At 33.4% G+C, this 13,695-nt stretch overlaps 2 protein-coding genes across 3 annotated transcripts; both read right to left on the bottom strand.

The window, feature by feature from the left end:
• Positions 1-250: 250 nt before the first annotated feature.
• Positions 251-4,056, bottom strand: LOC145107357 (oligopeptide transporter 5-like). The gene is made up of 7 exons (XM_079044228.1): positions 3,632-4,056; positions 3,101-3,540; positions 2,630-2,727; positions 1,938-2,510; positions 1,583-1,841; positions 1,232-1,414; positions 251-1,025 (listed from the first exon to the last, which is right to left on the bottom strand). The coding sequence occupies exons 1-7, from the start codon at positions 3,675-3,677 to the stop codon at positions 408-410; spliced, it is 2,217 nt and encodes a 738-aa protein (XP_078900354.1). The 5' UTR covers positions 3,678-4,056; the 3' UTR covers positions 251-407.
• A 2,933-nt stretch (positions 4,057-6,989) lies between these two features.
• On the bottom strand, positions 6,990-11,911 carry LOC145107356 (oligopeptide transporter 5-like). 2 transcript variants are annotated; one of them, XM_079044226.1, is made up of 7 exons: positions 11,625-11,911; positions 10,892-11,328; positions 10,522-10,619; positions 9,173-9,745; positions 8,345-8,603; positions 7,929-8,111; positions 6,990-7,796 (listed from the first exon to the last, which is right to left on the bottom strand). In XM_079044226.1, exons 1-7 carry the CDS (start codon positions 11,653-11,655, stop codon positions 7,173-7,175), a joined length of 2,205 nt encoding a protein of 734 aa, XP_078900352.1. In that variant the 5' UTR covers positions 11,656-11,911; the 3' UTR covers positions 6,990-7,172. The 2 variants fall into 2 exon arrangements, with proteins under 2 accessions (XP_078900352.1, XP_078900353.1); XM_079044227.1 differs by having other exon boundaries at positions 10,892-11,325.
• Between the last annotated feature and the right edge of the window lie 1,784 nt (positions 11,912-13,695).

Raw genomic sequence — 13,695 nt, 5'->3', positions numbered from 1 at the left:
TTAGATTTAAAATGTAAAAAAACCGATAAAACCGAACCGTTTTAACCGAAAACCGGAAAACCAAACCGAATAACACCCCTACTTATGAGTAATTTACACCTGGTATCTCTCAACCTTTCAACTTTTATCGAACCAATAGTCCTTTATTATGAACTGGATTCAACTAACCAACGTGCTATGAAGATCCGATTCAGGTTTATCTGTCTCACAAATGCAACTCAAACAAATCTTTGGGTGTCGAATCAAATCATGTTCAAATACATGATACATTTGTATATGAGTCATTTTCTACATACACAAACCCAACCCCTATTCGTTGCAATTCTACCTCAAATCGTATAGTATAATTCCTAAAATTTCATAAAATTACAGTGTAACAACAATGGCTAACATCCTCTTTCTTAGTTTCATTGGATTACAGGGCAACCTGGAACGTGGATACCAGGGACAGAAGGACAATTAGCCAATGGACAATGGTCATCTACCTCCAAACCCCACCACTCTGGTCCATTAATATTCCTATTTTGTAACACCAAATAGCAAAGAATCGCCATGAATGCAACACCAGCATCAAGCCCAGCTGATAATATATAATTATGCCTTGCCCACCAACTCTTGAACCTCTTATAAACAACAAAGTTAAAGAACATCCCCACAGCAAACCACATATTATAGTTTACTGCTTTTGCTGGTGGCCCTGGACAGTTTATAAGGATAGGTATGTTCACAAGCCTCGGCCATTTCCACTCTGGAAACTTGCAAGAAAGGAACCAAAAGGGCACAGGTGCAAGAATTCCAAACAGAAAGAAGTAATTCATCTTTGAGTATAACCCTAGGTTCCCAAACATACGTTGTGGGCCCACCAATCCCCATATAATTGAGGCGTTGTAGAAAACATCGTCTCCTGGGCATGTCCATGGGCTTCCCTTTGGTAGATTAATGGGGTCACAGATGTATTCCACTGTTGTTAGGAGCCACCATGATGTTGCAAAGTAGACTGACGATGCGATGATTGTACCTACCAACTTTTAGGAAAATGAATTCACAAATTAAAACAATTTTATGATAAAATTTTGTGTGAAAAATCAAAGATTGTCTTTTTAAAAGAGTCCTTGTGGAGATTGGGAAACTGAAAGTGATTGTTGTCAGGTTTTAAACCGGAGACTTTATTTATAGATTCTCACCTTCTTACTGTTAGGACAAACATGTTGGGACTGTAAGTTTTTTGTACCTGAACAATGAACATGGACTTGGGTGGGATTTTCATATAATGGCCGAGCTTAAAATCTTGGAGAAACGTTATGGCTTGCCACATGCTGTTGTCACCATAGGTTTTGAACACCACATTGGCTAGTGGCCTCCCCGGGTACATATACCCTATGATTAGCTCTGTGATCACATTTAGACCTACTCCCTGTAAAAAAGAAATCCAAAAAATTCACCAATTATGACTAATGAAAAAAAGGTAAACGCCACCAACAGGTCCTACAGACAACATAGGTGAGGTCTCAGGTTCAGAGTGTTGAACTTGAGACCTCACTTTTGGATTGTGACCTCCTTATTGCATAAAATGGATAGTTACCTGGTTTGTGGTAGCTACAATAACACCAACGGGCAAGGTGAATATGGCAGCCAAACCAATTGCTAAGATAATTCCCCAATAAGGAAGTTGCAATTGCCTCCCAAATCCTTCACAAGTAAGCAAAGCAAGTCCTATTACTAATACTAGAAGAGTGTGAAACCACCATTGTGGGACAGAATCATAGTTTCTCTTCATTAACCTTGTATGCACGTCCCCTATACTCTTCCTCATTGACGCCTTCGTTTGTTCCAAAATTGTCCTTTATTTAACATAACAAGATATTAAGAAAAAAATTAACAACCTAATGGACTTCATATGAATCTTTATGCAAGAGTAAATACTAAATAGTAAATACCTCCCATGGAAGAGAAGGACATGAGATACTGTGGCAGCTAGTGTAGCAAAGCTTAGACCATAAGCAAGTACAAACAAGATACTAAGGTTGACTTTTCCATATTCATCATATCCCGCTTGATTAAAGGAGAAAGACGTTTCGTTCAAAACTTTAGAGACATTGTACTTTGTTCCATCAGCATTGTATGTCTTGAAAGCATACATAGGAAATCGTCTAGCTTCATACCAGTTGTTCCAATAAGCTACGGGAATTATTATGTAAAAAGTGATTACATAGCCAATTAGCATATTCACCATAGCAAATCCAGGGGTGGCTAATGGACTTCCTAGGAAAGAAGCAACTGTGGCCCAATCAAGGCCAAAAGCTCCGATTCCAAAACCTTTAAGACCAGAACCAATTTGTTGAGCTTTGAAGGAATCTTTCCATATCCAACATACGAAAGAGAGGGCTGTGATGGATTGAAAGAGATAATTCGGAACCACGTAGTATGAAAAGCTACTTATAATCACAATCATGAAGAATTGCAGCCTTGAAAGTCCCCCCTTTGCCCTCTTCTCTTCCTCATGCAAAGCCCTTCAAAAAAAAAAATAGTTTACTTAATTCCAATTCCAAATCCAACATTAATCTATTAATATATAATAAAAAATGAATATGTGGTCGTTATGTATTCAATTTCATTTCCACCCATAAACCTGAAGAGGGAGACTTGAACTAGAGTTGAAGGCCACCACATATATGGAGAGTCAACTAAAAATTTCCGGAAAAGACCAGCCCATCCAAATCCAAGAAGCTACTTATTCAATCAAAAAAAAAAAAAAAAAGTCAGAATAGAATAACAATTAGAATTTAAGCACTTCAAAAGGAGTAGCCTTAGGTTCAAATCCCACAAACTTTAACCTTGGTTTGTGGTTCTAATATAAAAAACTAAAGCAAATATGTATTGTGTTTTTTTGCAAAAAAAATGTTATTCTTCTAGGTGACTGGAATAAGAGCCAAATACCCACAAGAGGCCCGATAAACATTTGAATTGAAACTTTAACATTGGGGCTGTTGAGACTCGAACCCTTGATTAGTGATGGTGATATATGTTTATTTTGTTGTAAGTTTCTCTTTGTTGTATTTATTTTTGCAAGATTTGGGAAATAATATTCGTAAAAATTCACCTGAGTACTTTGGGTAAGCAACATGGCTGCAAGAGGGTGGATTTCAGTGTGGTAAAAGGCTTTAACAATAGTGATAATCCCCACAGCATAAACCGAACTCGAACCCGCATTTGCTAATATAGTAATAAGGACATGCTCCTTTACGTTAAAAGGTCCTGGATTCAATGAAAATGACCATTTCGTCCCTGGAATTGTTACTCCTTTTGTGGGTAGACTTGCTGCCATTATTCTTCCAACAGGAAGAACCACAATTTGTGCTACAACCGAGGACACTGTTAGTTGATTCTGGCGATAACCAAAGAACTGGTTCAAGAAAGCAAGAACACCACAAGAAATGATCCCTAAAAACCATGTTCTGAAAGTTAAGCATGGAAGTGTTGGATCATCTGTTATAGGGACAGTGAGTCGAACTTGCTCAATTGGACAATCATTTATCTCTTCTGTAAATCAAAACAAAATTATATTAATCATTATCAGAACCACACAAAGTTATATAAAAAGTTAAGTAATATATTTGATATAAAACTTTACCAGATTCTGGACGTGGTTTTTGTTTTTGATTTTCTTGAAGATCCATGTTTAGCTACCGAAACTTATTACATGTTTATGAAGCTTTTATAGACTTCATAGATTTCCTCACAATGTTGTGTTAGCCTTGACTTATATTTTGTTCACATGGATCAAGACACATACAAAAATGAGGTGACGGAAAACCCTTTGTTTCATTTGACCTGTCTTTTTGTTGATCAGTATGAGAAGAACATTCACGTCTTTTGTTAACAAATCAGAACATTTTTTTCGATGAAAGAAAAAATACAATTTTGTTCGCAGTCTGATGCACGTTAAATGCAGTATTACAAAACTTTTGTCCAACAAACAAGTTAAGTATGAATAGAAATAATATTATGATAAACAATGGATGGATATGCGTTGCTTGCAAGTACTTGCAAAGGTGTGGCGTCAGAACTTCAGAAGCCTGACTTGGTTAATATATATCAAAGACAGGCATATAAAACAAGAGGCATGAAGATCAAGTCTTTGTCTTTAACTCTATGTGTACAAATTTCGTGGAACCGTTCAATTTCTTATCTCTTTAATTCACTAATTACAAGGCAAGAGATATTTTCGTATACGTTTTTTTTTTAAATTAGTAAATGAAATAAAGGTTAGTGATATAATTAAATGAACATTAACGAAAAAAGAATGATTTGTTAGGCAATTAAAGTGGAAAAATTTGGTATTAGTGAGATATCGTCAATTATTTAAGAACGAGAACGAGATATTGTTACGGCAACTGGCCAACTGCTGCCGGATTGATATAACAGGTGAACCAATCAGCGAGTGAACTCCAATATTTAAGGATTCGAATTGTCGCAAATAATGGTTTATTTGGAAATGGAATCTTTCCATGATTTTAATTTTGGCCCTCATTTTCTTTAAATTCTTTTATGACATGTCACTATCATAGTTATAACGTAGGACACATAAATAGATATTTTATTATCTGAAGCCTAAATTGTTAACCCATTTTTTAAAAAAGTAATCAATTACAGAAGTAAATGAAGTGCTAGCATTCGCTCGGAATTGGGGGCATTGCCCTAAAAAGAAAGAGCTGTTGTCTTGTGTTGTATATAGAACATTATGAAGTCTTTGGAAGGATAGAAATGATCGGATATTCAGAGGTGTGATTTCGGAACCGGCGAAGATTGTGGACATTATTAAAGCTACGGTTTTCAGGTGGAGAAAATATAGGAAGAATAGAGGTATTGGAGATGATTGGGTTAAGTGGTGTTTCTCGCCCTTAAGTTGTATTTAATTTTGTATGTTTCTATCTACTGTGTACTTTTGGCCCCTAGCTCCTTGCTAGGGTCCTTATTTTAATATATTTGCCGGTTCCAAAAAAAAATTACTTATGACCAATTGCAAAATAGGTTTTGGTACTGCAGGACTTCATATATAAGGTTTTTTTTTTTAAATAATATCGGTCATAACTTAAGACGTTTTAATAATATAAAACTACATAAAATGTTTTACCGAGAAAAATAATTAGTTTTATAAAAATATGAACAGTTTCGCAATACCTAGAGTGAATTTCGCAGTGCGGATCTTTCCTAAAAAATATTGCAGTGACGAGTTCCATTGCGCAATATGATTCTTTTTTAAATTTTTTTACCGAAAGAATATTTATTTAGATATTTCATAGTGAGCACTGCAAAATCAATAATTATATGGAAAATTTTCTAAATAATTAATTTTTGAAAAAACCAATTTGACTTTGATTTGTATTGGGGTTTCTTAAAAAAAAACCCCTCATAATTTAAATATATAAAAAAAAAAAAAACTTGCCATGTCTACCAATTTAACTTTTTATTTTTTCTGATTTTTTTCCGAGTAAATTAGATATCTTTCCATTTTTTTTTTGTTTTTGATTTTTTCTTAAATATTTTTGTAAATAGGCTCCCTCTTTATGAAAAAAGATATCCGAATTTTTTTCCTTTTGATTTTTTTTAGCTTTCGTTAAGTAAAAGTCTTATTCGTTTACTCGAAACCCGCTTTTAAAAAATTTCATCATCGAAATTTGGAACGTTCTTTACAGCTTAGGTTATTTAATATGAAAACGGTTAAAGACTAATTCGAAAAGTGAAAAAACATAAGTTATTTAATCTGAAAACAATTATTGGCTAATCTGAAACAAGTTTCGAGTTATGCATAAGCATAGGCTAATCGGAATCTGTAAACAATTACACTTCAAAAACTAGTTCGGATGTATTATTATTTTTTTATGATGTTTTGTTTGTTTATAATATTTAATTATGTAAATTAATATTTTTTGACGTAACACTGTAATATATCGTTATGCAAAAATTTCATATTATTCTATGTTCCAAACTAGATAATTTTTCCACTTTTTTACACACATCCAAATTAAAGGCATTCAAACAAAATCAAATCATTTCCTTTTTTAAAACTACAAGTATCTATATTATTAAATTTAAATATTTTTTATAACATTTTTTTACTCAAAATAGCACAAAAAAATAAAATAAAATTATAACACTAAAGATCCCAAACAGTAACAAAGTTTGATTTACAAAAAAATGTTTGCTTTAGACTATATGTTTACTTATAAATTTTTATTTTTATTATAACATTAAATATAAATAAAAAAAATTGTATATTATATTAGTCATAAAATTTAATAATTCAACCAATATAATAAAAAATATTTAGGGTAAAAAATATTATTTATCACTAATATATATTAAGAAAACAAATTTATTAATAATAAAATAATAAGTTATAAATAAAATATATTTAATTATGATTGACAACCCAAATTGATTTGACTAATTACTAGGTTTGACTTTTTCACCGAAAATAATATAATTAAAAACCCTAAAGGAGGTTTTTTTAGCACCACCCGTACTTTTTTTCTCTGTATACGGGATTAAGAGTTGTTATTTTATCCGACCGCTTAATTAATAAGTTGTCACCGTAGATGTTAATAGGTTGTCACCATAGATGCCATAAACCACAACTTGAGCGAAACAAAAAGCTTGCCATTTTTTCTTGTGAAGATGATAGGTTGAGGAAAAGATTTTCTTTCCAATGGAATTTATCATTATTCATGAATGTCAAACTACAATTATTTACCTCCTCGTGTTAATCCGTGTTTTGTTTGCTTCTATTTCTGGCAACTAATGAAAGAGGTTTTTTTTTTTAATGATTATTATTATTAAATATTTCCAGTCGTCGACTTATTTAATTTAATTGTTAATTGATAATTGTTTTGCTTTTTATTTCTTTATTTCTTTAATATGTCAAACTATGTCATCGTACCTTAAACCAAAGTATCAAACAACAAAACACAAAACTAAAAGTGGTCCAATTTGAACTTTCAAACAACCATTTCGAATAATATAAAATTGTCAAATACAAATTATATTTATTATCTATCTATCTATTCTACCTCAAAGAATGTCCATTTGTGAAACATCCTTGGAATAAGTCTATACACTTTCTATGCTTTTACCAATGTGAACAAGATAACATGAAAGAGAGTGTTAATGCCTTAATGGACTTGAGGGCATCCCTCAACGTTAATACCAGGGGCAGTTGGGCAGCTAGCAAGAGGACAATGATCATCTATCTCCATACCCCACCATTTTGGTCCATTGATATCTCTAATTTGTAGCACAAAATAGCAAAGAATAGCCATGAATGCCACTCCTGCATCAAGCCCAGCTGATAAAATATAGTTATGCCTAGCCCACCACCCTTTAAACTTCTTATACACCACAAAGTTGAAAAAAATCCCCACAGCAAACCACATGTTGTAGTTTACAGCTCTAGTTGGTGGCATGCCACCTGGGCCCGATATAAGAATTGGCATGTTTATGAGCCTAATCCATTTTCTATTGGGAAACTTTCGAGAAAGAAACCAAACTGGAAATGGTGCGAGAATTCCTAATAGAAAGAAGTAGTTCATTTTGGAGTATAACCCAAGATTTCCAAACATACGTTGAGGTCCCACTACGCCCCATATGATTGAGGCGTTGTAGAACACATCATCTCCCGGGCAGGTCCATGGGCTTCCTTCGGGCAGCTTACTTGGGTCACAAATGTATTCGACTGTTGTCAATAGCCACCAAGAAGTTGCAAAGTAGACTGATGATGCAATTATTGTCCCCACCAACTTTATTATGCACCAAAAATGAGTATAAATTAGTTTTTTTTTTTTTTTTGGTTAAAGATGATATAATTAGTTTGAACTATTTGTAAGTCTGTTTTATTATGTGAAATAGTGCAACAACATAAATATATTTACCTGGACAATGAACATGGACTTTGGTGGGATTTTCATATAATGTCCAAGCTTAAAATCTTGGAGGAACATGATGGCTTGTGACATGCTTATGTAGCCATATGTTTTGAAGGCCACATTGGCTAGTGGTTTCCCGGGGTAGATATAACCAATAATCAGCTCTGTAATGACATTTAATCCTGGTTGCTGTAAGAAAAAATCACTCTTAGAATACAAAAAAAGATTAAGCAAAGACGCGAAAAACGGTATTCATGTAATCATTAACTTTTTAGGGGTATTTTAGATGATGGGGATGAAGAGGGCATTCATGTCTTTTGTAGAAAAAAGATCAAGAGGGAGTCCATGTCTCACTTTTTAAGTGGCCTATATGCCAAATGCTAACATGTATAGTCATGCTCGATACAGCAAATGGGGCCTACCATATTAGTTGTAGCGGTGATAACTCCTATTGGTAGTGTGAAGAGCAAAGCCAGACCGATTCCTAAAAGAACTCCCCAGTAAGGGAGTTGCAGCTGTCTGCCAAAACCCTCACATGTTAGCAAAGCAAGTCCTATCACCAATACCAAAAGAGAGTAGAACCACCATTGTGGGACCGGGTCATAGTTTTTCTTCATCAGTCTAGTATGAACATCCCCAAACTTGTCTTTAAATGATGCTGTTGTTTGCTCCCAAATCGTTCTGCATATGACAAGACAAACACATTTAAATACATCAAGCTTGTATGAGCCCATGTTTTCTTTTAAACATGTCTCTACATATTTGGTAATGAGGTAAGAATCCATAAGTGAGGACTAAGGGTAAAGTCTGACATGACATCACTCTGAGACATTGTGATTTACCTTCCTCATGTTGGTCATGAGAACCAAGGTGTATGCCTTTTTTAGGACTAAATGCAAGAAATAGCATTGTAATTTTCTATATTTGTGTAATACATATTCCTACTTTTATGTCTTTCTTTACAACATCGTGGTGTCACTTATTTTCTATTAGTGCATTGTACTTTGAAATTTCCACCTGATTATAACAATATACTTTCAAATCCTTGTTATTGTATCAATGAAAGTTGCTTTCTCTTTGGATGGCATTGTTATAGTTCGGTAAAATTCTTAAACTATAATGATGTTAAAGAAAGAAATGAAAGTAAGATGCTATAATAAGCAACCAATCAAAGTACATTCCTACTTTTTGAATTTAACCATTCTTTATACTTTGAATAAATAAGGTTCTCGAAGAACTTAAGGGCATACCTTCCATGGAAGAGTGCAACATGAGAGAGTGTGGCAGCCAATGTGGCAAAATTTAGACCGTAAGCAAACGTGAAAAAGATGCTAAGATGGATTTGGCTATAATCGTTATATCCTTGTTTGTCAAATGAGAAGGTTGTGGAATTTAAAACTCTTGAAACGTTATATTTTCCTCCTTGTGCATCAAACACATGAGAAGAGTAAATCGGGAACCGCTTGGCTTCATACCAATTATTCCAATAAGCAATGGGAACCATTATGTATACAACTATTATATACCCGGCTAATATGTTCATGATGGCAAATCCGGGGGTGGCTAAGGGACTTCCAAGAAAAGCAGATACAGTCGCCCAATCGAGTCCAATGGCTCCAACTCCAAGGCCACGGAGACCGGAACCAATTTGTTGAGCCTTGACTGAGTCTTTCCATATCCAGCAAACGAATGAGATGGCAGTTATGGATTGGAATAGGTAATTGGGAATGATGTAGTATGCGAAGCTTGATACGAGGACTATTAGGAAGAATTGTAGCCTTGTCATGCCTCTTTTTGGCCTCTTTTCTTCATCGTGCAATGCCCTGAAAAAAGAGAAACTTTTATGAGAAATTGGTAAAGAAATACATCTACATAGTCAGGGTGAGTATGGTGCAGTTCGGTTTTGTTCGTATATGCCTAAAATTTGGGGAAAACATTTTGTCCGTTTTGTCTTTGATTTTATTTTTTTGGTTTTCTGGTTTATTTGTTGCATAATATATAGCAAAATATTACATGGACTTGTTTTGAAGCCAAAATCCATGAAAACATGAAGAACTTTTATGTTAAACTTTGCAATATATGATAGTAGAAAGTATTCTAAAATTTATATCTAAATGCAAGAAATAGCAATGTACTCTCATTGATTTGTTTATTATAGCATCCTACTTTAATATTTATTTTTATTACAACATTTTGAGAACCCTACCCAATCATAAAGATCATGTAAATACAAAGAAATTTTCATTGTATAATTGGATAGATTTTAAAGTATAATGTCCTACAGTTGGGTAGATTGTCATAGATCATCTTAATGTGGAAAGTTTGAAAGTGCAATCTTGTAATAAGAAAAAATGGATTTTAGAATGTTATAATACACAAATAAATAGAATATGTTTTACTTTCTTGCATTTAGCCCAAAAAATTAATCAAATATGGAAAACTTATATACTTTATAAAACGACATCGTATTAAGATACGATTCAATTCGGTTTTTATTTCGAGTTTAAACCAAAAGCCAAAACCGTCCGTTTTCAAAACGGATAGGTTTTTCTTCGCATTCTTCTCTCTCTCACACACACTCAAAAACAAAAAGATGAACCTGAAGAGGGAGACTTGAACGAGATTGGCAGGCCACCACATATATGGCGAATCAACTAAAAACTTTCGGAAAAGACCAGCCCATCCATATCCAAGCATCTACAATCACCATCAAGCAAGAGAGATGAATCATTACTTCATGAAACTCAATATGGTACCATATTGTAATCCCCAAGCCCAAAAGCTATAGGCTAGCCCAATAACTTCAACATCATTGTAAAACCATGGTAAAAGTAATTTGCAACCCACAACTTAATACTTATAACAGGCTCATAATTCAAGACTTTATATCCATGTGAAACGGGTTATTTAAGTTCAGGTGCAATATCAGCAAAGAGCAATGAAATCAGGAAAATAGAGAAGAATTGAACCTGGGTAGTTTGTGTAAGCAACATGGCTGCAATCGGGTTGAGCCTACGACGATAGAAAGCTTTGACTATAGTGATTATGGAGACTGCATAAACCGAATTCGAACCCGAATTTGCAAATATTGTAATGAGAACATGCTCCTTCAAGTTGAAGGGTCCAGGGTTGAGTGAAAACGACCATCTAAAAACACGAATTGGTTTTGTGGGTAGAGTTGCTGCCATTAACCTCCCAATCGGAAGCACGAGAATTTGAGCCGAAACTGATGAAATGTATAGTGGGTTTTGACGATAACCAAAGAACTGGTTTAAGAAAGCAAGAACACTACATGATATGATCCCCAAAAACCATGTCCTAAATGTCAAGCAAGGTAATGTTGGATCATCTGTGATTGGAACTGTTAGTCTCACTTGCTCAATTGGAGAATCATTCACCTCTTCTGCTAAGTTTTCATCGAAACAAACAAATACTATTAGGTACTTTATGCATATATTATCGTAGTAAAACAGTTGAAAGAGTAGAATCTTTATGCATACGTATATTACTCCTTAAAAGAACTTCAATTAGAAAAGAAAAAAGTAGGAGGAATCTTGTTAACCAAAATTAACATTACTATCTTCTTGTAACGAAGATAACGCACGAATAGGTGATTGTAGTGCAAAATTGAAACAATGAAAATAATCAAACATGGAAATAAACTAAGTAAATCTTCAACATAACTTGAACATAATAACTTACCAATATTCATATTGCTATCCAGATTCTCCATTATTGTGTAATCATCAACAACAATTAACACATACAGGAAGAAATAGGATGAATTTTCTTCTTTTATTGGAGGAGGTAGTAGCCAATGGTCCCAAAACGTGCACTTGCTTTATGGTCCTGTTTACTTATCCTATTGGTTTCTCCATTCTGGTGAGAAAAAAAATATATCATGAAACAAGTAAGGTGATGAAGAAAGTTAGGAAAATATCAGTTTGATATAATGATGATCATTTGAATTGTAACCTCGCACTTGGTTATTGTACCTTATTATAATATAATATATATAAGTGCATGTGGGTGTACCCATCTTCTGTTACAAAAGGCAGTATTATAATTATTTGCATTTTTTTTGTTTGTTTTATGCACGAGATTAAAGTATTCCAGGTCTGCATTCAAATTATTGCTGTTTAATTGGAACAAGTTGATAATTATATGTCATGTGAAAGCAAGAAAATTGAAGCAGTATGGTTGCAATCAAACCATTAACGTATATCAATAATAGATTATATATATTTTTTGGGAAAGAAAAAAAAAAGGTTATTCTTTCGGTAATTCACATTTGTCATGTCTCAAAAGTAAGTCCGCATTACCCACAAGGAATCCGATAGACATTCAAATTTTGCAAATATATACCAATCAAACGATATTCAAAGAAAAATTTGTTATTTAATTATATTTCTTATGGTAGGGATCACCAAATTACAATTCTTGAATATGCGGTGTGTTGATATGTTTATTCATGTGAATTTGTAACATCAATGTCGAGTTGGTGCTAGACAAACACATTAAAACCAAAACGAGAAGTCTAAGAAATAATTAATAGCCTTGTTTGGTGTTTATTTTAAGGGAGGTGATATTTTATTTATGTTTGTATCTATTCATTTAAAAAAAATGTTATGATTTTTATATTCATCATCATGCTTAATACAGAGTATAAAAATCAAAACGTATTTTTTCTTAAAAAAAAAAAATCATTTAAAATATCATTTTTCCGGTTTTAATGAAATTACAAAATAGGCCTAAGGGTATATCCATCTTTCACATTTTACTTTTCCGTGCATCGGCACTAGTGTTTTAGAGAAGTCAGCGCAGCTAGTAGAAGCTCATCAGAACGAGACGACGACTAGGGGTGAGCATTTGGACCGGTCGACCGGACCGGACCGGTGAACCGGACCGGACCGGACCGTTTTTTGGACCCCCGGGCCGGTTCTCGGTTCTAGGAATTCATCCCGGTCCGGTCCGGTTTTTACCGGCTTTAGAACAGGTTTGACCCGATTTAAAAAAAAAATTGTAATCTGTGAAAATTTTTAAACAACCATAACTCATTCGTTTTAAATCGGATTGACACGCGGTTTTTTCCAACGTTTAACTTACAGTTTGTAGATGAATTTAGACTATAGTTTTGTTGATTTTGGTATAGTATTCAATGAGTTACAGACTTTCAAAGTTGAGCTATCAAAGCTGAAAATTTTCAGTTTTTCAGCAACATTTTTAAAATTTTGTAATCTGTGAAAACTTTTAAACAACCATAACTCGTTCATTTTAAGTCCGATTGACACATGGTTTTTTCCAACGTTTAATTTACAGTTTGTAGATGAATTTAGACTATAATTTTGTTGATTTTGGTAATATATTCAATGAGTTACAGTCTTTCAAAATTGAGCTATCAAAGCTGAAAAATTTCAGCTTTTCAGCAAGTTTTTTAAAATTTTGTAATCTGTGAAAATTTTTAAACAACCATAATTCATTCGTTTTAAGTCGGATTAACCTGAGGTTTTTTCCAACATTTATTTTACAGTTTGTAGATAAATTTAGACTATAATTTTGTTGATTTTGGTATTATATTCAGTGAGTTACAATCCTTCAAAGTTGATCTATCAAAGCTGAAATATTTCAACTTTTTAACTATCATTTTATACTATAATTCTGAATTTTATGTATCTTTGATAGATAAATCATATGAAATGGATCTTGGTGAACTTGATTTATATGTTAGTTGATTTTATTTGGAAAATTAATTTTGCAACTTATAATATTATAA

Source organism: Lactuca virosa, chromosome 4 (genome assembly GCF_052849685.1).
Source record: "Lactuca virosa cultivar CGN04683 chromosome 4, Lactuca_virosa_CGN04683_v6, whole genome shotgun sequence".
NCBI classification, from domain to species: Eukaryota; Viridiplantae; Streptophyta; class Magnoliopsida; order Asterales; family Asteraceae; genus Lactuca; species Lactuca virosa.
The sequence above is the reverse complement of the archived record's forward strand: the minus strand, read 5'-3'. Positions and strand labels throughout refer to the sequence as shown.